The 26,493-nt window shown below is 43.9% G+C and overlaps 1 protein-coding gene across 1 annotated transcript in view; it reads left to right on the forward strand.

The window, feature by feature from the left end:
- The first annotated feature begins 229 nt into the window (after nt 1-229).
- The window catches only part of LOC126281383 (cytochrome P450 6j1-like), an 81,342-nt gene continuing 55,078 nt past the window's right edge, over nt 230-26,493 (forward strand). The window contains exons 1-2 of the mRNA XM_049980308.1: nt 230-395; nt 24,066-24,284. Of these exons, the coding sequence (XP_049836265.1) occupies nt 24,088-24,284 (197 nt within the window). The 5' untranslated portion in view covers nt 230-395; nt 24,066-24,087. The remainder of the gene's footprint in view (nt 396-24,065; nt 24,285-26,493) is intronic.

Below are 26,493 nucleotides of genomic sequence, written 5' to 3' on the forward strand. Positions count from 1 at the left end.
TCATTATTCTCATTCATTTTAGAACTCGCTTTACATATGTTTTATGGGATTTGTAGATATTTTCAGGTTAGTTTAGTGATAATTTTCCAAGTATTTTAGGTCATCGTAATCTGGCAGCTTCTGATACGGGTCCTTTTTCATACTCGTAAACTAATTCTCAGTGGGACAGTTGCCCCTACTGCCAGCCCCCTCCCACCTAACTCCTCAATGGCCCCCTGGATGCGCCCCTGGTCTTGCTGATGCCTCCTACGTGTGAGACGCTGCTAATGCACGCGCCCGGACGCAATTGGTCATAAATAGGGGCCCGTAACAAGGTCCTCCGCTTCACTGCGGCTGGCGGGGAACACAGTGCTGTACGCGCCGAGCTGTGAGGGCCGTCGCTTTCGCTGCCAGATGTGAGTATTTCGCGACTCCGTCTTTGTCGCACCCTGAGGCTGCCCAAGCAGAATTCCTTTTGGCTCGGAAGTGGCTACCTTCCAAGAGCAGCAAAGTGCGCTCCACCGTATGCACTGTAGGGTTTCTTAAAGTCGCTGCATTTAGCTAATTAACTACGTATACCATAGGTCACATTAACTATAATCATTGTGATAGGGACCCTCTCAGTTGAATAAAATCTGCACAGACTTATGAATATCTACAGCTAAAAGCTTTACATCTACAGGTTTCTAAGTGTCTCATCATTTCCATTCAAGAATTATTTTTGAACCTGTGTCCTGCAATATTCCATCCTAATCAGTATGCACCAAGTTAAATATCAAAATAAGTTGGGGAAGGACAGGAAAGGAAATCGGCCGTGCCCTTTCAACATCACCATCCCGGCATCTGCCTGGAGCGATTTAGGGAAATCACGGAAAATCTAAATCTGGATGGTCGGACGCGGGATTGAACCTCCCGAATGCGAGTCGAGTGTGCTAACCACTGGCCACCTCGCTCGGTCAAAATAAGTGTATTTTAGGTGTAAACATTCATAATTCTTTCTCTACTTAATTATCATTGGGAAGAAATAATTATAATCAAAATATGTAATCTTATCTTTCTCTCTTCCCATCTGCTCCTTGTCTAATGCAGTCAGCACATGGGACGAAGCAGCTAACGTTGCATGCCTGTAGATGGAATATCCAACGTCACGAGGGACCGATGACTATAGTAGTCTGGTCCCTTTAATCCCACAAACCAACCAACCAACGTCACGAGACACACCGTCGTTGGCACACGGCGCGCACTGGTTAACGTGATATTGCATTCTCAGCACTCTCCAGCAGCAGTTGTCGGCTTTATTGCGCTCGCAAAACCATACAGTTTGTTCATAAAAATGGATACAAGTAGCATTCCTACGTTAGGTCTATTAAAACGCACATTCCCTTTCTTAACCTATGCTAGTCATATTCTTCTGTCTATGGTATACATAAATAAAAACTTCAATATCTGTGAACATGTAATAAAACAAAAATGAAAGATACATGTCAATCTGGTAAGGACATCAGCTTACAGAAGTTCACCAAATCAAGCAAACTCCCTCCTGACAGAGAGCACACTTACATTTGCATAACATCAAATATTACAGAAATTATTTCCATTGATTTCGTAGGGAAGTTCCACAACATCTTAGGAAACACGAAGGTGAAAAAAAAAGTATACAGTAAGAATCGAAACCTCTATCTATCGATCTTCACTGCCATAATATGTCGCCTGAGCCAACTACGCTATGATCTAATTCTAAGTTCAGCAGTCTCGTATTTTTAGTTCCCTAGACGGTTTAATCGCCGAACTTTAATTAATTGGCATTTAATTATAACAAATCCTAACAACAACGACACGTTTTCACGAATCTTCAATGGGTCGTTGCTTTAAAATGACTTATTTTCATAACACGCTGGTTACAACGTGAAAATTACTAAATACGAAACTTCCTTAACAACCTCTATGAGATTTCCCATCAACAGCAAATCGTATCAGTAACGATTCGTTCTAGAGACATTCAATATGCAGATGCTTAGAAACAGCCACTGAATATGGGCTACTAGTGAATACAAAAAAATACAGTTCCATAAAATTTCGGGCGCAAAGCAGAAACTGAATTTATGCTGAAAAAAAGAAGATGAATTTATGCGGCTGCACGCCCGAAATTTTATGGAACAGTCTTTGCGCAGTGGAAACATGAAGAAGCACAACAAATACAGTTTGACATAGGGCCTTCTGCTTGTGACATAGGGAACGTTCTACCCTCCTAATGGTTCTACTTTACGTGGCACGTTGCCAAAATATTGCAGAACTTATTTTGTATTTTACGCGACGAAATGGTTCCTCAGCGTGGAATAGGAGTGGGGCCAACGATATATATGGGTCCTGCAACGCACTTCTGACGTCACACTGGTAGTCTTGTCTGCCACACTTTGAGAATGCTCGGCCGCATACAGGGCCCATGGTAAATCAATATTTAATTGAAAAGGCACGCACTAAAAGATTTAATTTTGTCGTCTGCTTTAACAAACTTACATGCATTTAAGCGAGCAGTCAAGAATTCTTGATCTTGTCTGAAATAGTTGCTCGCTTCCCACTGAATACTGCTAATCACACTTGTAAGACATATAGTCTCACGTCGAATCCTGCGAGTAAGACAGGCTGTGGCACAGCACCTGACACTGCACAAGTGCCGCCAGCCATCTCCGGCGGGAGCGAGTAACTATTTCAGGCGAGTTTAATAATTCCTGACTGCTCGTTTAAATGCTTGCAAGTTCTCGGAAGCACACGAAAAAATTAATACCTGTAGTTCGTACCTTTACAATCACATATTGCTTTCCTGTCCGCCCTGCATGGAGCCAAGCATTCCCGAAATGAGGTGGACAAGCCCACTAGTGTGATGTCACAAGTATATTACAGGGCCCTGTCTCACGCGCTGTGACATACGCGGTACAGCCTGTCTCATGGGCTTCGAATAGCAGGAAGTGACGTCACAGAGCTCGCAGCACCTCGCGTCACATTAGCTAACTCGTCCCACCTCCTGGCGGCCTTAATGTCGGGTTTGCTATATGATGACTGAAACACATTTTTCGCCTTTTTCGTCATTTATTAGCCTCAGGCCAGCTGTTCACGACACAGCTTCTGCAGACATGTGGGACAAATTACAGACATCTTGAGACGAGTGGCATAGAATCTTAACAGGTCGAAAGCTAATCACACACTACTTCAACTGGTGCACTACATCCCTATGTATAGTCTCGCATTTCCCATGAGAAATTTCGCGAAACAGGAACTTATTAGTTACAATAATTTTACAACCAACGCATTAATTTTAAAACAAGTAAAAATTTTTAAACCCTGAGGTTTAGGATTACAAGAATATAGTATTGGAGGCTTCAATTGAGATACGGCAAGGCTAATACAAATAACCTTCGTCTGTGTGGAAATTTTAGACTATGCGTACTTTATAAGCATCGTAATTTAGTCATATCTCTTTAAATAATTTTTTAAAATAATACAACAATGTTGTATCAATCAGGACATTGATAACTAAATACTAAATAACTAAATTTAATGTGAAACATATTTAATAAAATTTCGAGTTTCTCGAACACATTCATTACACTTTACATGTTTAAATCATCATCATCTTCTTTCAAGGATTAGGTGTTGTAATCACTTGTTTCGGTTTTTATCATCCATCCATATATCTCTTATGAGGTCTGCCTAGTTCTCTCTTTCCAGTTGGCTCATAATTCTTTATCTTTTTTTCGCAATCTCTTTTCTGTCATTCTTTCAACATGATCTTTCCATTTCATTCTGTTCTCTTCTATCTTGTCGTTAACCGACATGATTTATAATCTGATCTTATTGTTTTATTTCTTATTTTATCCATTTTATTACAGCTCCTTACACAACTTTTGAATTTCATTTCTGTTGTTTGTATATGTGATTTTTCTTTGTTTTGCTACTGTCCATGATTCAGAAACATGTACAAGAGTAGATACAGCCATAACATAATAGAATTTAATTTGTGTTTCTTTTCTTGTTTTTCTTCCAACTTTTCTGCAGATAATTTGACATTTATTAAAGTTCTTTTCAATGTCTTTGTCGCAGTTAAGATTAATATTACATTCTAGATGAATGAAGTGGGATATTTGTCCTAAAATTTTCTCATTTATTATTGTTTTCAATTTGACTGAATTGTTTCCTTCGTAAGCCATTATCTTTGTCTTATTTGAAGATTTAATTAAGTTGTAATACACTGCATTATATTCTGTTTCCTGTACAATTATCTCGTCATCAGCATGTAACACAGTGTTAAATGGTGCACTAGACCCTATTTTAATTCCTAAGTGTCTTTATCTTTCCACTTCATAAATAGGACGTCAATGTATAAATTAAATAAAGTGGGTGGTATATTGTACACTAGTGGGACACCTTGATTTACTAAAATTTCATCTGACATTTTCGAGCCTGAACTTATAATTTACATATAGACTCTTAATGGTAAGATGTTTAGGTAAATATTTTATGTCTAATATTTTCCTCAAAAGGAGTCTTTTTGCCTTATCAAGGGCTTCCTCAAAATCAATAAATGCTAAATGCGTTTTTAAACCCAATTCCCGACTTTTTCAGTAATTTTTCGTATTGTAAATATTTTATCTTAACATGAGTGTCCAGTCTGAAGCCTGGTTGTTCTTCTGAGAGTATTGTATCAGCGATAGTTTGTAGCATTCAGTTAAGAACTTTCTCATAAATTTTATATCCTGTATTTAGTTAACTTCTTTGTCTGCAGTTTTCTGCTTTTTCCAGTAGTTTTTTTTAAATATAGAAATTACTTTAGGTGGGAACCATTCTTCAGGTACAGAACAGTTCTTCCAACACATATTAAAAAAATGGAGGAAGCGAAACTCTGAAATTGTTCCTCCATATTTGATTAATTTAGCATTAATGCCATCTAGGCCAATAACTTTTCTAGTTTTGTTACATTTAAGGTTGCTTTTAATTCTTTTATGCCTATTTGATCTACAGAGTTATTATAAATTTTTGTAGAATAAATCTCTTCATTATCTTCATCATACCATAAATTTCTGCTATAGTATATCCATTGATTATCTGTTATTGTATTAATGTTAATTGTATTAATATTAATCTTTCTCTGCTTTATTCATATGCTTCATAAGTTTAAACGCAGGATAGCTGTGAGGCAGTGACTGAATGCCTGGTAGACGTCCGACGTATCGTTAATGGAGAAGTAGTGCTAAACCACATATTTATTGCTCGGTACCACAACAGTCGTGCCAATGTCTAGAGACGCCGACATCCACGACGCAGCTAATAGCCCTAACGCCACTATTGTAATTTAGTATACTTTTACCTAGATAACAGGAAACCCTGTCTCTATGTTGCCACATATAACCCTATTACAAAAATTTAGTTTAATTCACAAATAAAGTACACTATGGGAGAACAGTGCTCCTAATAGGAAAAGCTAATCAATAGAGTAGATTAGACCATCTGCTGTGTCTAATGGATAAGTAAATCAAACTATTCAATTCGTTTCCTAAGATCTTACCCAGCGGTTAGAAAGAAACGCAGTATGAATAGTATTATATTGAAGCTAGGACAACTCAGTTTCAAGTTCATTTAGTGGTTTAAAACATGAACTAACGGTCGCCAGCCTATCAAGGCAATGAAAGAGTGAAGTATTGGGAAAGCACAAGTATGAATTTTGCCTACTTTCTTGCTACTGTTTAAGTTGCTTCTTCAAATAAATATTAATCCACGTAAGCAATGTTGGACTAAACTCTTATACATTACTTTTTTAAAGAGAAAAAGCCCAAAAGATAACGTTAATAGAACTAAAAAAATTTGGCCAGGGGGAAGTTTAGACAAGCACTTTCCATAATCAACAAACTTAAATACTAAAATACTTAGCTGCTAAAGCACACACTTTTTATACTGAACATTTCACTTCAAGAAACCCTCTTTCTTACCGGAATTTACTTTCAAAAGTTATTATTCTTTGAACTAAGTCTGTGTATTCGTTTAATAGATTTTAGTAATTTTGCTTCACTCTGACTGAATTTTACGTAAGCAAAACTTTTACTACAACACTTTGCAACAGTTGAGAAAACTCATTATTCACACAAAGATGTGGTACCTCTTTATACTAATTTGGAACTTCAGAAGTCTGTAAAACAGGAAACTCGGATTAATCAAACACCAGGAAGGAACCCTATATAGGTGTATGATTAGGATGAAATAACAGGGTGAACCAGTTTCTTTAAAGTTCAAGAATGATTATTAAAACACAGTTTAAATTAATGGGTTAAGCTGTACAAAAGTAAAATACAAATAAATCTTATCTGGTGGCTGTAGGCTTGGGTGTGGCGTACAAATGTAGCGTCTAGCCTCCCATAGTACCTTGTTGTATGGGCTCAAGTTCTCTTCTTGTCGGCGTTCTGTTTTATATACAGTTGGCCAATAACTCGCAGCTATGCGGTAAGCTGTTTGCAGTCTTCATCCTTGGCATTTTTGTGCAAATTTGCAGGCAAAGCTTCTCCTGCTCCACAAAGGTGTTGCCTCAATCGCTGCTGTCTACAGACTGTGGCTTACTTCCCGCGCCTGCTCGAGGTAACACACCAATTCGCCCTTGCCACCCTTTCCACTCCTCAGAGCCACTTTCGTTTCAAACAAAAGCTCACTGGCTTTTACATAACACCTATTTCTTACACTAATCATAGAATGAAGGCTTTCACGGCAGGTGTTGTCATTACTTAACACTTCTGGGCTGAGATGCCGTGGTCCACACATAAGACTCTCCCATGATGTTTCACCTTCGACTGCGGAAGGCATCCTCCGAGGACAATCGGCGAACTGCAACGAAAGCACGAGTGAGCGCCGTATATATAAGCCATCCAGAGGGCGCCGCTATCAATCACGTGACGTCGGCTGTGCTATGATCTCTGATATTGCCAACATTCTCAATTGAAATTAATCGATTGTTGCTACAATGTTGACATCCATATCTTATCCAACTTAATGCCTTACTCTTTTCTGTTAAAATTATTGCAGCGTTTGGCAATCTCAATGGCCTCTCTGTACACTAACGCGTAATAATGCGACGTCTTTGCTATGACGGTCGTCTCACTAAACTTTATTTCATGAATACCTCCCCGAAACACATGTTCCGCTACAGCCGATTTATCAATATGTCCGAGGCGGCAGTTCCTTTTATGTTCACCCAGACGGGTATTGACGCTTCTTTTTATTGTGCCTATATAGACCTTTCCACAACTGCACGGAATTTTATAGACACCTGGTGTAGCTAGAGGATGTCGTTTATCTTTTGCGGATCTTAAACATTCTTTTATTTTCGTGGTGGGTCTGAAAACAGTTTCCACATCGTACTTGCTTAAAATTTTTCCAATGCGACCAGTGACCTTACTGATGAAAGGTAAGAACACTTTCCCCTCGGGTTGGCGTCGATCCTCGTCTGTCCTAGTTGTCAGTCTAGGCCGTAGTGCACGATATGTCTCTCTGTTGGAATACCCTTTCTTCTTGAAGGTCGCTCTAAGGTGTTCAGTCTCATCATCTAAGTGAGCTGGTTCACATATTTAGTGCGCCTTGTCTATTAATGTTTTAATCACCCCTCTTTTATGACTTGGGTGGTGGTTAGAATCTTTCTGCAGAAAACGATCATTGTGTGTCTTTTCTGAAAACCTTATGACCCAGTGATCCGTCCTCTCGTCTGATTACAGTCACATCTAAGAAGCTCAGGTGACCATCGATTTCCTTTTCCATAGTGAATTGAATTATTGGGCTAATACTATTCAGATGTAACAGGAAGGCATCCAGTTCCTCTTCCCCATGGGCCCATATAACAAATGTATCATCTATATAACGATACCATCTGGCTGGTCTTTTTCTAGCTGTTAGAAGCGCCCGTTGTTCAAAATTCACAATATCAACAAGGATGAGGCTTCCTAAATTAAGCACAGACAATGAAGTCATAGCTAAGAGGCTCCAAGTGCGAGTAGGCTGTGTCACTGCCACTGCCCGTTCTATATCGCAGAGGCCAGAGCCACCGGGGGTTGGTTCAGCGGGCCACCGAATCCCACATCGGCGTCTGATGGAAACTTGCAATTCCGTTGCCAACTTTCAGACTTCTATGGGATGGTATCGATACAAGATACCACAAAAAACACATTGGTGAGTATTAATGTATGCATGTGGTACAGTCGGCAGCAGGCCCGCGTTCGTCAGAAGTTGTGATGTCACATGCTGGTGCGAAGAGAGGAATTTATGATGGGCTCTCTGTATGGAATCATGGCAGGCTGAGCGCATGGGATGGTGACCTCTGATTGGGCACTTACTGGGGAGCTGTGGTGCCCCTTTGTGTCTGATGACGGCAAGGGACGTCGCATCGCTCATGTTCTACAGACTCGAAAGAGAATGTCTTTCCCTTAGAAACAAGGAGTGACTAACGCAGATAGAACCTCTGGTTGACAAAACTGTCCCTTCAGCGGCGCTGAGCTGGCTGGAGGTACGGCATAAAACCTTTTTTGCTAAAAAAAAAATATGATGCTGGGGAATGTGGAAGCAGAGTGTCTGAGGACAGGTAATATATTTTCCAGAGTCTCATGAAAGCACAGAACACTTAAAGTTAGATGTTTGTCTTCTGACCTACATTCTTGTGGTGAAGGAACTCGACACCTGCAACGAGAAGCTGGTGAGCTAAGTTTGGTCATGCATTTGCCTCAGGCGGTATCTTATTCTGCGGTAGAAGTTTTAAGAGTGTAGTCTGATTTGTAGAGAGAAATTGCTCTTATTCAGAGAGGTAGTGAGCAGTAGCTTGCCTTGATTCGAGATACAATTCTTCCCTCCTGCACTGAGCGGTGCAGTGGACTTTGACCACTAGGTTTAATGGTTTGTGCAGGCATCCTTGGGTAGCAGCCAGTCTGCATAAGCTGCTCGCACACGAGGTGAGGGCGTGACTTACAGCAGCACCACGTTGCCTGCGATTGCTATCATCGAACCAGCTGTGGTGAGAACAGCGTGTAGTGTGAAGCATGAGACAGCAAAGTGCGGTAGGATGGTAGGATTTCAGGTTAGGTAACGTGGAGATAGATTAACAGTAATATGTCTTTGTACAGACCACAGAGTTTTGGCGAGTAGTTAGTGACCTTTTGGCCTTTTCACCTTGTACTGTTTGAGTCGAGTAACCACGCATCTTCACAGTTAAGGTCGAGGGAATGTGAGTCATTGAGTCATGAGAGAGGTGATGATTGTATTTGTATCTTTATACACACCGTGCGGTCTTGGGCGGCTTGTCACGGTTCGCGCGGTTCCCCCCCCCTTCCCCCCTCCCCCCCCCCCCCCCCCCCCATCGGAGGTTCGAGTCCTCCCTCGGGCATGGGTGTGTGTGTTGTTCTTAGCGTAAGTTAGTTTAACTTAGACTAAGTTAGTTCAACTTAGACTAAGTTGTGTGTAAGCCCAGGGACCGATGACCTCAGCAGTTTGGTCCCATAGTCTTTACCACAGATTTCCAAAATCCTTAACCACAATTGTTAAATCCTGCCTAGTTATCAAAGATGGGGTTTCTAGGATACCTGCTTCTCGGATCGCTAGACATCAATTCAGGCACACGGTATTAATGAGTTTCATTACGAAAAGCACATGACAGTACTTAACTTTGTGTTAAACAGATGTGTCGCATCCAAAGGGCGACAGACAATATAAATAATGTCCTTCAGTATATACAATTACTAAGGCGCTGGTCTTGAAGTGTCTAATCTCAATGCTGCCGTAGAAGCGGACCTGGACCAGTCGGCGCGCCGCTTATGTCCTCTTCGCATAGAGGCCGCTGCCGTCGCATTATCGTCCTGGAGAGGGGTCGGTCAGCGTGAAACTGGCTGACGTCTTCTTTACAGCGCTCTCTGCTCTCTCGTTTCCGATTGGCGTGCTGGGTCTTGACGCCGTAACATTCCTCCCCTCCAAACCGACGAACTGTCGTTTGTATAGGGAGCTCGACAATCTCGTGGGAGGCAGGAGTGTGGGTGCTCTGAGAGACTGGCAGCTGTGACTGCAAGGGACGTACAGCTTCCAGTCGTACTCCGCCATCCGACACTCGCTCTGGCGGAAACGTCCCCTGGAAGACGCGTCCACCTCCTGAGACCCATAACAAGATGAAGAGCGCGCGGGTGCTGCAGTGTGGGCGGGTCCAGCTCCATCGGCAGGACGAGAGGAGGAGGAGGAGGAGACGAAGGCTCCGTCTCCATGGGGTCGTCCCGTGGTTTCGTGATGACGCGCTGTCCTCCGGATCCGTGAATCTGGGAGAATAGACACTGAAGGATGACCATGTACATGAATGAAATGTGTGCGAAATCTTATGGGACTTAACTGCTAAGGTCATCAGTCCCTAAGCTTACACACTACTTAACCTAAATTATCCTAAGCACAAACACACACACCCATGCCCGAGGGAGGACTCGAACCTCCGCCGGGACCAGCCGTACAGACCATGACTTCAGCGCCTAAGACCACTCGGCTAATACCGCACATGACAGTGGCAAATTTGATTGTGATGTCGGCGCTGCGATCCGTCGGGGCCTGAAACGAAATAGATGAATGCGGCAAGTCGACGAAGGATCTCGCCTTGCGCCCACCGTTGCTGCCGCTAAAATCCCTGTAGAACACAATATCATGCGGCATGAAGCGACACTTGCGGCCTTCCTTCGGCGCCGGATGCTGAGGAGTGTGGAACAGGTGGAGCAGTGTCCGATGGCAGCGACTATGAAACAATTCCGCCGGCGATGGTCAATTTCGTGGATGCGAACGATAGGAGGCGAGAAACGGTTGCAATGCTTGATCCCTGGCGTGTGGGATGCGAAGTTTGGCCAGCTGTTGCTTGAAGGTTCTGAAAAAATGTTCCGCTTCGCCATTTGACCGTGGCTGGAACGTGGCAAGAAGTTAGATGCTGTATGTCATTGCGTTCACAAAATGTTTCAGATTCATTTGACGTGAACCGAGGGCCGTTTTCCGACAATATGACTTTAGACAGACCTGCGAGGGAAATATAGAGGACAACACCTGAATTGTTGTCGAGTTCATAGGCACAGAAAAAGGAAACTTACTACACTCCTGGAAATTGAAATAAGAACACCGTGAATTCATTGTCCCAGGAAGGGGAAACTTTATTGACACATTCCTGGGGTCAGATACATCACATGATCACACTGACAGAACCACAGGCACATAGACACAGGCAACAGAGCATGCACAATGTCGGCACTAGTACAGTGTATATCCACCTTTCGCAGCAATGCAGGCTGCTATTCTCCCATGGAGACGATCGTAGAGATGCTGGATGTAGTCCTGTGGAACGGCTTGCCATGCCATTTCCACCTGGCGCCTCAGTTGGACCAGCGTTCGTGCTGGACGTGCAGACCGCGTGAGACGACGCTTCATCCAGTCCCAAACATGCTCAATGGGGGACAGATCCGGAGATCTTGCTGGCCAGGGTAGTTGACTTACACCTTCTAGAGCACGTTGGGTGGCACGGGATACATGCGGACGTGCATTGTCCTGTTGGAACAGCAAGTTCCCTTGCCGGTCTAGGAATGGTAGAACGATGGGTTCGATGACGGTTTGGATGTACCGTGCACTATTCAGTGTCCCCTCGACGATCACCAGAGGTGTACGGCCAGTGTAGGAGATCGCTCCCAACACCATGATGCCGGGTGTTGGCCCTGTGTGCCTCGGTCGTATGCAGTCCTGATTGTGGCGCTCACCTGCACGGCGCCAAACACGCATACGACCATCATTGGCACCAAGGCAGAAGCGACTCTCATCGCTGAAGACGACACGTCTCCATTCGTCCCTCCATTCACGCCTGTCGCGACACCACTGGAGGCGGGCTGCACGATGTTGGGGCGTGAGTGGAAGACGGCCTAACGGTGTGCGAGACCGTAGCCCAGCTTCATGGAGACGGTTGCGAATGGTCCTCGCCGATACCCCAGGAGCAACAGTGTCCCTAATTTGCTGGGAAGTGGCGGTGTGGTCTCTTACGGCACTGCGTAGGATCCTACGGTCTTGGCGTGCATCCGTGCGTCGCTGCGGTCCGGTCCCAGGTCGACGGGCACGTGCACCTTCCGGCGACCACTGGCGACAACATCGATGTACTGTGGAGACCTCACGCCCCACGTGTTGAGCAATTCGGCGGTACGTCCACCCGGCCTCCCGCATGCCCACTATACGCCCTCGCTCAAAGTCCGTCAACTGCACATAAGGTTCACGTCCACGCTGTCGCGGCATGCTACCAGTGTTAAAGACTGCGATGGAGCTCCGTATGCCTCGGCAAACTGGCTGACACTGACGGCGGCGGTGCACAAATGCTGCGCAGCTAGCGCCATTCGACGGCCAACACCGCGGTTCCTGGTGTGTCCGCTGTGCCGTGCGTGTGATCATTGCTTGTACAGCCCTCTCGCAGTGTCCGGAGCAAGTATGGTGGGTCTGACACACCGGTGTCAATGTGTTCTTTTTTCCATTTCCAGGAGTGTATATGAGTCAACCACGAGTGTTCCGAAAAGTTCCGGCAAAATCTCTGGGCACACGATGCCATCGTGGTTGCAACTTAGGCCAAGCAGAGAATTTTTGTGGCGGAGCGGACTGATTTTCGCCCAGGCGTGACCGAGGCGTGGCCTCGTGCGTGACACTGTGACGTCATCTGTTCTGTTTTGGTGTCCACACCGTGGCAAGTACCGTGTCGGCGCGCTAAGTCTTTCATCCGAACAAACCCCCTGTGTCCTTGGTGAAGTAAGTGCAACAATTTTTTTGCAAAGCTTTGGGGATCAACATACGTGACTATTCACTGTCATTCCGCACAAGAAACTCACCTTGCTGTATAGCGCGGCTATGCCGAAGTGCAAAGTATCGGCGCACTACAGAGTTCTTTATGCTATGCAACGAACTAGGCCAAGATGTGCTAATGTTTTTGAGCAAAATGTTCAAATGTGAATCAGCTTCCGTGGCCTGTGCAATTTTCCTCTAGTTTAGAGGTATAGATTGAAGCAATTCAAAATCCTCAACATCGATGCGACAAAAAGGTGCAGCAGAAGCGTCATAGTCTGTATCAGGGCCAATCGGAAGATGTGAAAGTGCGTCCGCATTACATGTTGAGCTCTCGGATGTATACAATCTTATACTGGTGTTGAGACAATAATAAAGCCCATCCTTGCAATTTTTGGGCATTTCGTACAGGAAACAGCTTCAGCGGATACAACAAGGATTACAATGTGTTCTTCAGTTGTACGACCTGCTACGACAATATCGTCCCAATAGTTTGAACAGTTTGGTACTTGAGCAGTCATCAGTTCCAACTACCGCTGGAAAATGGCGGGTACAGCAGGGCTGCCAAAAGGGAAACGCAAATATTTAAACAAGCCCAAATGAGTGTTCACAACACACACTTTTTGAGGTTTTTCACCTAGCGGCATCTGAAGATATGCTTTGCGCAAATCAATTTTAGAAAAGTAGCGACCAGCGCTTAATCTGTCCATGATATCCTCTGGGGGTGACTATGGGTAAGTATCAATCACAGTTTGTGGGTTGACTGTAGACATAAAGTCAACACAGAGGTGAATACGATCTGAAGGTTTGGGGAGGAAAACCAGTGGACTAGCCCACTGACTAGCTTCTATGGGTGCAATAGGTCCGTTAAAGAATAAGGTCAGCAGCGACTTTGTCCTGTAATGCAATGGGAACAGTTCTGGGCCGGCAAAATTTCGTCTGAGCATTGTCTTTCATAGTAATATGTCCAACAAAATTAATTGCCTTGCCTAAAACTTCAGAAAAGAGTTCCGGGAATTCTTTCAGCAAGCTAGCTACACTGCCTTTAGCACTGAATGCAGTTACTGAAAATACACTGTCCTGAATTTTAAAGCCATACCAGTCAAATGAATCAAGGCCAAATATGTTTTCACAATCGCGTGATTGGAGCATAGTGAAAGTAACAGTTCGCGTATGTGAGTGCAAAGTACACTTCCCAGGAACGGGAATGACTTGTCCATTTTAAGCCGTCAGGTGCGTGCTAGTTTTAGACAAGCATGGGGAGCCCAACAGTTCATGTGTCTTACAATTCAGCAGTGTAATAGAGGCACTCATGTCCAACTGAAATTTCACACTTTTTCCACTAATATGCCAGTGAACAAAAAGGTTGTTGGATTGGTGTAGCATTGAAGAAACTGTTCGCTTGCTAATTTTGCTAATGCCTGTAGCAGGCTTTGAAAACACTGCATTAATTACATGGGCCTTGTGACTATATTTTTGTGAGTGGGCAGAATACTTATGTTTGTTCCGTTGCAAACATACGGATTGTATGTGACCTTTCTTGTCACAAGTGTAACACTGTGCTTGTCTGGAGGGGCAGTCTAGGCGTTTGTGCCTGTGAATAGCACCAAGGGCATAGCTTAATTCTGTTCGCCTGTGTAGCCGCCTGGTCAGAGAACTATTTACGTGGCGTGTAGAACTGTAGATGCGGTTTGGCGTGCACCTGCTGTTGCTGCCGAATGGTCTGGTAGCGAGCGAGCAAGGAGCGACTCGACCCGACAAATTTGCGGCTGCTCAAGTTGATCGGCTGACGCTCCACCTGAATCGTACTGATGTAGTATTTGCACTACATGCTGAAATGATGGATCTGACTGTTTCAAAATTTGTTCTCGAAGTTTGACATTAGTTATATTGTACACGATCGCATCACACAACATAATATCTGAACATATAACACCACAAGCATATTTTAAAATTATTCCTCGTCATACCCTGCAAATCTGTTACCCACTCGCGGTAAGTTTGTTCTGACTTTCTTGCAATGAAAGAATTTGTACCTAGCTACTACCACATTCACTTGTTGACCATAATACTTAGCGAATCGACAACCTGATTATAGTAAAGTTCACTTGGAGTGGCATTAGGGAATAATTTCTGAACGAGATGAAACACTGCACTTCCTCCCGGTGATAAAACGTAATGTAGTTTGAAAGCACTAGGTTTTCTTGTGGTGTTGTCTTGAGAAGCCATGAGAGAGTGATCTAGTAAGGCTCAAGAGCAAACTTTTCAACATATTGTTGGAGACTGTTCTCGGAGGAAGTATCCTGGACCTTATAGTGACTTTATTAATGCTACTCGCTCTGCTGTTAGTTGGCTTCAATCATTAGATATTGAACTATTATTAAATATATGTTCCTTTTTTAACTTGCAATTATATCAGAGTAGTCAGTAATACTAAGTTACTAATTTTCACAATTTAAAAATGTGTATACAATTTGTGCCAAAACGTAAAACTAAAGTACATGTAAATAGTTCCAATGGCTCAGGGCACCATGGGACTTAACTTCTGAGGTCATCAGTCCCCTAGAACTTAGAACTACTTAAACCTAACTAACCTAAGGACATCACACACATCCATGCACGAGGCAGGATTCGAACCTGGACCGTAGCGGTCGCGCAGTTCCAGACTGTAGTGCCTAGAACCGCTCGGTCACCCCGGCCGGCTTATTTGTAAATACTTAACTAGATATACATGTAAAATTAAACTTTATGTACTTGTCAATGTTTGCTGTTGTTGACCTACGATAAATAAATAAAAAGTACCTGATATATTATTGAGCAATTACGTAGGCTTTAAACTGTTGCAGCCAATCGAGCCACTCCTCATTTTTTTCATCAAACTGGCGAAAAGGCGGTATAGCACTTGGAGCTGCTGGCGTTGCTTGTGGCGCTCTGTTGCTAGATTGGTTCGCCAGGAGGTGCTGTACGGTATTTAGCAGAGAGGCAATTTGTTTGGTCTAAAACTAAAACGTCTGTGTTAGCGGCATTGAATCTATCGCTAGCAGCTGTGGCACCTGAGGAGGGGATGGGAGAGGTAGGGTGCTCATAGTGCCCATGAACAGACAAGGCAAGCAATAACAATAAGTACACAAGCAAAGAAAATTTCTGAACGGCCACCTGAAAACACTGAGTAGGAAAAACACTATAAGAGATACTACTAGAGCAAGTAAACACACCCCTGCAAAGTAAAGGCAAGATAGAATCAAGGCGCCAGAAAAACACAAAAGAAAATCCGTGGCAGCCAGGCACTGGGCTCTTCTTAATACTCGTCACCAATGTGGAATCCTGCCTAGTTGTCAAAGATGGGGTGTCTAGGTAACCTGCTTCTCAGATCACTAGACAACAATTCAAGCAAATCCTATTAATTAGTTTTATTACGAAAAGTGCATGACAATACTTAACTTTGTGTTAAAACAGATGTGTCACAGGCAAAGGGAGACATGCAAAATAAACAATGTTCTTCAGAATATACAATTTCTAAGGCGCTGGTCTTGAAGTGCCTAATCTTGGTGCTGTTGTAGAAGTGGACCTCGACTAATCGGCGCGGCGCTTATGTCCTCTTCGCATAGAGGCCGCTGTGTCGCGTTGTCGTCCTGGAGAGCGGTCGGTCAGCGTGCGGTTGGCTGACGTCTTCTTCACAGCCTCCTCTGCTCTCTCGTTTCCGAATGGCGTGCTGGCATTGACTTTATGCCGTAACAACAACCACCACGGTATTTCTTCCACAGATTTCAGATAAATCTTAGGTTGTGTGTTATTCATTATTAATGCTGTGTGATTTCTTGTCTTGGAGGATTCTACACAATTATCCTTTCCAAGCGCTTTTGTCGCTTCTGGCGACCTAGTTTATCTTGTGTTTTTATAAATCAATGAATACTGCTGGATCATCAAATTTGATTTAGCAGGTAGTGTGACCACCTGAATTATTGTATCATTTAATGCACCTCTATAATTTAGTTCGTATGGCTGTTCTATGGCTGTTTCTTCTTCATCTATTCATAATTGGTCAGGTAACGATTTAATAGCTTTTCTTGTGTGTGTCAGTTTTGGACCATTAGATTCATGAGGGTTCCCTTATATACTATACTCAAAGTTTCAGGAAAGAGAACAAATTTTGCTTTGTCAGACGAGAGGAGTACAAGCAAGTCCTCTGTACAATGATCGTTTCAGTGTCATGGATAGCACACTCTTCATAACCACTAAGCAAACAAAATAAATCGTAGCCTTTGCTTTGCCAGACGAGAGGAGTACAAGCAAGTTCTCTGTACAACCATCGTTTCAGTGTCATGGATAGCATACTCTTCATGACCACCAAGCAAACAAAATAATTCGTCATCATCCATTCCACCCTCTGACCCTATATTCTCCAGTTGATCCATCTATTCCACTGGGATGCGTCTTGTACCAAGATGTTGGTTTAGCTTTACATTCACTTGTTATGAACATCCGTTGACAACGAACATGTAATCTAGTCTTGCCATGTCTGTACCCAGTATCAAGCACTCCCCTCCCTTCCTTCTGCCAAGTACCAAGCAAGGAAAATCTTGCTGTATTTCAGATGGCAATTTGTCTGCTGGTAGTGGATACTGTCCCTCCATTTCGTCTATAGACGAAACAGTTACAAATCTATGATCTGGGCCCTTACCACAATTTTTGCAGCTTAAGGTGCTTACGCAAAGCAAGGTAAGACAACGGCCCACAATTCGTGTCATCTGCATTCAACGATTTCTGCCGCTGTAGCGGCGTTTAATACCTGATCACTGTGTACCCACTCTTTTCGCAAAAGCAATAAGAAGTAGTATTGCATTAGCAGCTGCAGGCCGATAACCACAGTGTTGCGACATGTAGATCAGAATAACATACATGTAAGGGCATTGCGAAATGAGGTTAGCTGTTCTCAGGAGAAAACTGCACCACACAGCAGGTGTGTCGATGTCACCACACCAGGACAAGTCTCTTGTTACAGGCGACGTGACTAGGTGCCAAGTTTTAGTGACACAAATGCGCCTCGGAGTGATATAAATATGTCTGAATTTTGAGACAGAAGCGCTTGTCGTCGCTGGAGTTCAGCACCACCACGATGCCAGGGTAACGTTGGACAACCGAGAAGACTGGGCATCGCAAACAGCAGACCTGAGTTCAAGACCGAGATGCGCCTCTTGCCGCCAGTGCTAAGTTCCTCACGGAATTTAGTGCCACATCACCACCATCCTGCCGTCCACACTTGATGCCGGAAGCACTGAGTTCGCTTCCCAGGACTTTAATGGAACAGCGCCAGCCGCAGTCCGAGTCCTGTCATAGAGCAGCGGATCAAATCCCGGTATCAGCAGTCTTCTCTCACCAAAGAAGGAGACGCCATTCTTCAGAGTGGTGCCAGCAGGGAATCGCTGAGCCGTCACCGCACCTTCTGGTGACAGCGGTGGTAGTAACAATGCCTACAACCGACATCCGTGGATGAAGAAGATGATTTTACCGCTGCATGGGTGTAGTTTCGTCGACGCGTGCTGGAGCCTTTTTATTTTATTTTTGTTCGATTTCGATGTCATGGCAGATGAGTGGGTTTTATCAGGGGTAGAGACATAGTTGTTAAGTTCAGTGTGTGGCTGATGGACGCAGATGGTATTTGGAGGAAGCTTGAATATAAGTTCGACATTGCAGTGCTTGTGTTGTTAAGAAGATTGTTCTTCACAACGGCACAGGCACTACAATATAGTATTTATCCGCCAGTACCGAGCAGCGACTTTCAATTAAAATGTCCTCCCCTATATGAGAATTACATAATGTATGTACGCGTACAGGTTGTGATGCAGGAACGACGACATACGAAAGTTTGGGTTAGGCTGTGAGTCGTACACGGACAGCCAAAGCGGTTAGAGCAACAGGTCGCGTAAAGCGGGAAATCCGGGTTCGAGATCCGGCCTGGCACTAATTTTCTTTGTCGTCATTCCATTACACAGCTGTTTGCAACTGCGAGTACATTTCCTATATAAAAGTGTTAGTTTTCAGTTGGTTACTGCGGGCAGTAGGGGTATCACGAACAAGAGGTATGGCTTATTGCCCAGTAGCATGAGCTGTTGTGGTGGTTCAGCAGGTGAGACTAAGTTTAGTCGTTGTTTCGATGTGTTGTAGGGGCTATGAGCAGCCTCTCAGTCGAGAGTTGTTAAGTGCCTGTAAGAAGTAATAAGGTAGTGTTGCTGTTAAGTGTTCTCGTGATTTGAGTCTGTTTCGTGCAGAGCAAGGAATATGGATCAGTATTTAAATGTCAGGATAGTGGTATGTTTAAGTGGTTTCTGTTTTCTCATTTATGGTTGTGTAACTGACAAGAGGTAATCATATATGGTCAGCATCACAGGAGCAGGGTTATCGGTAATGCAAGGTGCTACCACAGGATAGGTATGGAGAATTTTAAGAGACGACGTAGGTAATTTGCCAGCAGAGAAGAAAGAACAATCTAGGAAATTAGATGACTCTGAGGTGAAGGAAGCAGCTTATTACAAACTTCCGGAGTATAGGGAGAAGATGCGGAGAAAGCACGAGGATAGGGTAATGGAAAAAGGGCCTTAAGATGTTTGGATTATGTTTATTATGGACAGAAGTGAAAGAGAAGAAGCAGACAGGAAGGACAAGGAAGAAGCTGAAAGGGAGAAGAGCAGGCCTGTGGATAGTTTACCTGTTCCTGGGGGGCTGCCAATTACCGTTAATGTAGTAGAACCTTTCGGCCCTCAAAGGAGTAGGGAAGAACGTAGCAGATGGGTGGATGATTTCTTTAGTGGAAAAATTAAATCATTTGTAGATGATGGCATAACACAAATTCGTGAAAATTCATGTAATGCACATAAGAATCACATTGTTGAAGTTAAAGAGAATAATGTACAAGTACCAGCTTCGATATGTAGTGGAATTGTGGAGTCCGAGGTAGCAGGAATGAGTGTGGGCTCTACCAAAGTGACTGAGTGTTGGGATAGCAACATGGGTGATTTAAGCGGAGTAGTATCTGCCCCGTTGGGTGATGATGGGTGTTGTGGTGAGGCCATAGATCCTGGGCTAGATGCACGAACAAGTGAATATGCTTGTGATTTTTACGTCGTCCAAATAGGAACTGCAGATGATGTTATTGTTTTAGATACTACAGGGAATACACAAGAAGTCTGAGCCGTGCTGCGACTCGCGTTGGTGCCGTGTGTAGATTTCTGCCAGGCCGCATCGTTTAGTTGGCATGGTTGCGTTGTTTGTATGCTTGTGGTGTTCACTGGCGCGATTCCATTTCGTAAGCGTTGACTGTCTGCTAGTGGCAGCAGTGGCGCTTATCGATATGTAGTTCTGTTGCCCTATCTTTGGAGCGACCTCGTTCCTTTTTTCGTGTGGTGTGAGTGTGGATATCGATGGGGGACGTAGGAGCAGCGAGGTCCGCGCAGAGCGACAACACGCTGGGACCGCTAGCGGCGTGTATGGACTGCCGGGCTGAAGGGCAGTGATCAAGAGGGTGCACGACCTCATAGAAACCGGATCCTGCATGTTTAAGTTGAGTGCATTGCAATTCGCGTAGAGAAACCTCCACCATTGTGAAATCTCGCGATTCTCCAGTGACTTCGTGTTGTTGCTCGTAGTGTCGCTGAGGCGAAAAGCAGCGAGTGCAGTACCTGGGGAAGGCGGATCTGATTAGCCTTACTGAGCTTCTAATTACTATTTACTATTTTGAGCTTCTTACATTGTTAAGTTCAATCAGCGGTATTTTTCTGTCTTGTGGCCGCTAACGCCCCAGTTACCTGCCCTGGGGGTTAGTGTATGTTACGGCAGTTTACATTTCCTCGCCTTGCCGCCGCTGTCTGGTGAGGTGTGTAAGTTTGAGAGCTTCTCGATTGGAGGTTGGGTGGTGTTCTTCTACCTCAGTGGGAGTCATTCCTTCTTCTTCCGGGCGCTCTAAGCACAGTATTCTGCGGGCGGAGCCCAGACTGCCGGTTCCGGCTTAGGCGTAATTTTACATCTTGCATTTGTTTGTTGGATGGCAGGTAGCCTCACCAAGATTACCATTAGTCGCTCGTTAGACTGCCACTAGTCCGTGTTACCACCTTGTGATCTGAATGCAACTCTTGGGTGCCGTTCTCTTTGCCTGCTCAGAGGTCGATTCCTGGAGCGCCATTTGTCACTGGCCCTTGTGTTTTATTTTATTATTGTATTATTAAGCTACCATCATTCGTCTCACTCGTTTGGTGATCTATTGTTTGTTGTTTAATTAACTTTTGCTATGAAATTCACCGTTTGACAGTATATTAGTTAAATTTTTTGTATTGCCATTCTGGCGTTAAAAGGCATTCAGCCATGATTGTGAGGACTTGCTTTAAAATTGTGATTGCGACCACTTTGTGTTGTTTCCAAAATTTATTTGCTGCCTGTATTTTACGTATGCTTGCCAAAATTTTTAATAATAGCTATTTTGGGCTTTAAAGACCTTGAGCCGTGATAGTCGTTACTTGCCGTAAAATTCTGATTGCGACCACATTACCTTATTTTCCAAAATTATTTACTCTCCGTATTTTATGTAGGTTTGCTAATTTTTTTAAAATAATTGCCACCTGGCGTTAAAGGTGACTTGCTTTAAAATACTGATTGCGACCTCATTCTCTTGCTTTAAAAAATTATTTACTAAAATAAATGAGTGAAATTTCAAAGCAAACCAATAGTAATTGATTCGGGTCCCGTCCACGATCGTAACGCAATCCTTCCACCCTTAACTACTAGGTTTCAAACTTATTGATAGTTTTGTCGAAAATGTTATGGGAGTAACGGTATAGGCACAAACATTTCCTCAGAAGCATTGTGAACAGAAGAAAAGGAAGAGGAGACGAGTTCGTAGAGTGGGAAATTAAGTCGAGAGGAGTGAATCTGTTGATGAGTGTACGCCAGAAGTTCGGGAAGTAGCTTGAGGGCAAGTGCTGAGTCACAGCCTTGCACGGCAAGCAGCTGACTTGCACAGCGAGTTGCCGGCCGCGGTGGCCGAGTGGTTCTAGGCGCTACAGTCTGGAACCGTGCGACCTCTACGGTGGTAGGTTCGAATCCTGCCTCGGGCATACATGTGTGTGATGTCCTCAGGTTAGTTAGGTTTAAGTAGTTCTAAGTTCTAGGCGACTGATCACCTGAGAAGTTAAGTCCCATAGTGCTCAGAGCCATTTGAACCATTTTTGCACAGCGAGCTGTTTACAGCGCAGCCGAAGTCGATGCACACGAAGAGCATTGAGTGGGTGACGGATACAACAAGACTCTGAAAGTAAACGTTCCAACTGAACATCACGCTAAAGTTAACCTTCGACGACAGAAAGCTGTCGCCAGTGTAGAGCTGTCACGAGGTGCATGCGTTTATTGTGTAAGACAAACCAGTTAAACCGTGAACAAATACATTAAGGAATGATTCGCACAGTGTAGTGCAACTAGGCTCCAGGAAGTTGTTTTGGATGAGCAGGATTACCGAAAAACAAAGCATTTCGAGAAGAATTCAATTTTTAACGGCCGACACAATAACAGGTTTCAACAGCAGGGGGCACATTCACGAGCTTCCTCGTAACATAGCGGCCCACCCTTGACAAAGATCATAGCCCAGAATGGATGCTAGAAGGGTGCAGGCACGGCACATTATTAGGCTCCGAGACCTTCCTAGGCTCCCTTGGCTGGGCCTCATACTTTTCGCTTTATGGACTCCAGGTACTGTCATTGGAAACTGGAGGCATCAAACGTTTAAGACATCAACTGGTAGGATTATCTGATCCACCACTGTAATCAGATCCGGCCATGTCGTCTGAGAGACCACCATCCCCCCACCTCCCCTGGAAAATTGTGACACTGCGGATGCCCAGCCACCAGCCACTAATGCTGCCACCCCATTACACAGCGTCCTAGCTGACACTGGCAGTCTCCTCTGACTTCTACCTCATGCCACTACGAAACCCATCCATGCAGCGAAAAACTACACAGGACAAAGTGGAAGCTTAGAATGGTTAAGGTGTAGGCTCCCAGGGAGGCTGATCCTCGTCCAGTGTCGCCCCTCCCCTCCCCCCCATTCCAGGTTCAAGCAGGCAAGCAATGCCCTGGACATTACCAGCCTAAACGTCAGTAACACGAATGAGAGGCTTGGTGTCTCTCACAGAGAGTGACGAGGAAATGAAGAAGCTGGAGGAAACTTCTGACAACAGTAGTTTGTGCTCTCTGTGCTGAGACTACTGTGTGTTGAAGCCACGTGGTATCACATGGGCGATACCCCTTGCTACTTAAGCATGGCGCTAGCTATGGCCAAGACACTTCGCTGAAGCTTATTAAGCTGTTTGTTCCGCTGAATTTGTTGTAAGATACATTGACTTTGCTGTTGTGTATGGATTACTCACTTATTTGTTCTTTTGGACTGTTTGTGCTAGCTTATAATATCTTGACAGTTCCAACATTTCTTTGAAGTATGAGAGATGTACTTTGATTTTCTCACGCTTTCTGACAAAGTACAAAACTGTGTGTCTGCTTCGCTGTACTTCTGTGTACTGTACTCTCGAGCAGTATACTTTTTTTGAGGTCTTCATAATGCTATATTCTGGCAAGATAACGCAAGACCGCATGTTGCCTGTGCTGTGATCATCTACCTCGATGGAGAGGGTGTTCGACTGTTGCTCTAGCTAGTCCTTTCTCCAGATCTCTACCTCTACATGTGCCGTCTGTAAACCACTGCCGGCCGCAGTGGCCGAGCCGTTCTAGGCGCTTCAGTCTGGAAACGCGCGACCGCTACGGTCGCAGGTTTGAATCCTGCCTCGGGCATGGATGTGTGTGATGTCCTTAGGTTTAATTAGTTCTAAGTTCTAGGCGACTGATGACCTCAGATGTTAAGTCCCACAGTGCTCAGAGCCATTTGAACCATTTGATTTGTAAACCACTTTACGGTGTGTGCCAGAGGAAACTTTGTGCGTGATTGTTGCTTCCGCCTTTTCCTGTTCTAGTCGCGGATGGTTTATTTGAAGAACGATTCCTGGTAAGCCTCAATAGAAAGTAAAATTAGAGAGATTCGAGCTCGCACAGAGGTTTCCATTGTATGGAAAGGAACTGCTCCCTAAAAATCAGCTTTTCCTCAACTGTTCACCGAACTGCTAGCGATGCGTATTGGGTGGACTAGCCCTTCTCACTATGAACTGTAATGAAAGAAGAATGACTGATAATGCTTATCTTGTTTTGTTATTTTCCAGTTTCTGGTAGATAGCGAGCGCTATGTCCATGGACTGGTGTACTACCGGTGCCCTCATTGTTCTGACGGTGTGGCTCCTATGGAAGTACCTGTCGTGGAACTATGGATACTGGCAGAGTCTCGGAGTGCCTTGCCTAGAGCCTTCGGTGCCATTTGGGAACATGAAGGACGCCATTCTCGGCAAGAAACACGTCACCGAAGCCATCAGGGACATATACAAGTAAGGTCAACGAAACACCAAAACTATGTAATCGAATATTCACGCATATTGAGTGTCCATCTCCGACAGTAGAAATTTATACAAGACTCTAAAAGTGGTATTTTTGATATAAATGAGTCGGTCAGTTCCGAGGTGTGGCATATCACAAGAGCTGTACTGGTACAATTATTTAAAGGAGAGGTCTACCGGAATCACGGGAATCACTTCTACAAGTGTAACAGAATGCAGTCATGAATAAAAACTCTGTGTTCGGAAGGGGGAGAGGGGCAGCAAATGCCCCCATTAGTTTTATATATTTTATTTTTCTGCACGGGCTCTATCATGCTCTATGGACCTAGGTGAGCACTGTGTAAGAGCTTATATTCCCTGTTCGTCAAAGCTCTTCTCCTGCGTTCACAGTCATACTTTCACTGCATGAATTATGCTCTCACCTTCTTAAAAGCTTGTACCACATAGAGAAGCCTTGAGGGATTCAAACAGGTGGAGATCTGCTGGTGGCACCTGTTCTGCACTATGGGGTGAATGAGAAAATGTTGAACTCAATTTGGGGATGTGTTTTCGGCTTCAGAGAATTCTGTGTGGGCGAATATTGTAATGGTGGAGCAAGGTTCTTTTTGGAACCTTGTCAGACCGAACACGCCAGAAATGGTTCTTGAATCTGTTGAGAGTCTTCACATATGCCTCTGTATTGATGGTTGTCCCTTTTGCCTACATATTCACGAATATGAAACTAATCCAAAGACTGTCACGATGATTTTGGCGAAGTCCATATTTCATCGCATAATAAGCAATATTCAACGCTTTCCTAACCCTTGAATATACAGAGACTATATAGCACCTCACGCACTGTCTCACAAACAAAACATGTTTGTTCTCAAATTCTGTTAAATATTGTAAAGATGAAACAAAGCAAAAATAATTATGAGAGAGAGCGCTATATACATGAATATAATGGCAACAGATATTTTGACCGTTTTCTGGCAGTTTGCATTATAGTATCTATAGTACATTATATTATATACTAGTGACTAGATACAATTTTACATTCATAAAACTTATGGCGCTGGATACTAAATTTACGTTGTTACAGCTTGTTGAACGCTACACCGTCGGCAACTTGTTTTTAGAGTCATTAGTCTTTCAACTGGTTTGATGCTGCACGTCACGAATTCCCCTTCTGTGTCAACCTTTTCATTCAGACTCTTGCACTTACAACCTATGTCCTTAAGTATATACTCGATTCATCCCAGTTTCTGTCTTTCTCCACAGGTTTTACCATCTATAGCTCCTAGTATAAAGCGAGTTATTTCCTGATATCTTAACAGATGTACTAACATCCTGTCCCTTCTTTTTGTCAGTGTTTTCCATACATTCCTTTCCTCTCCGATTCTGCGGAAACGTCATTTTTTACTTTAGCAGTCCACCTAGTTTACAACGTTAATAGGTCAGGAGTCCTACACACAAGAGGCAGCCACACGAGTAGCGGGGGCTGTGTGGAAGGGACTGTGCGTTTTTTTTAGGTTGTTAGAGGGTCTCAGGGGACCACAGAAGGGGCGTCCGTCTAAAAGTGGGCTGGTAAAACACAGTAAGGTAGTTGTAGAAACGAGTAGTATTGTAGTTGTAAATTGTCGTAGCTGTGCTGGGAAAGAACCAGAGCTCCAAGCCCTAATAGAAACCACTGAAGCTCAAATAGTTGTAGGTACAGAGTGTTGGCTAAAGCCGGAAATAAGTTCAGCCGAAATTTTTTCAAACTATCTAACAGTTTTCGGAAAGGATAGATTAAATACAGTGAGTGGTGGAGGGATTTTCTCTGCCTCGTGATGACTGGGTGTTGTGTGATATCCTTATGTTAGTTAGGTTTAAGTAGTTCTAAGTTCTAGGGGACTGATGACCATAGATGTTAAGTCCCATAGTGCTTAGAGCCATTTGAACCATTTTAGCCATTTACTGAACAGTTGAAAGAAAACTTGATTCTCATCTCAAATAAGTACCCCGTTCACACAGTAATAGTCGGTGGTGACTTCAATCTATCCTCGATATGCTTCAAACGTTGGCTTCTATCACCCATACTACCCCAAAAATCTATCTAACCCACTGAGAAAAACAATTTCTAATGCCACCGTCCCTTTCACCCTAAAAGCTAACGACGACGGATTTTTGCTAGCACTTGAGGTTACGTTTGCGAAGAAAAACGAAACACGTCTTCGGT

Source organism: Schistocerca gregaria, chromosome 7 (assembly GCF_023897955.1).
Source record: "Schistocerca gregaria isolate iqSchGreg1 chromosome 7, iqSchGreg1.2, whole genome shotgun sequence".
In the NCBI taxonomy this organism is placed as follows: Eukaryota; Metazoa; Arthropoda; class Insecta; order Orthoptera; family Acrididae; genus Schistocerca; species Schistocerca gregaria.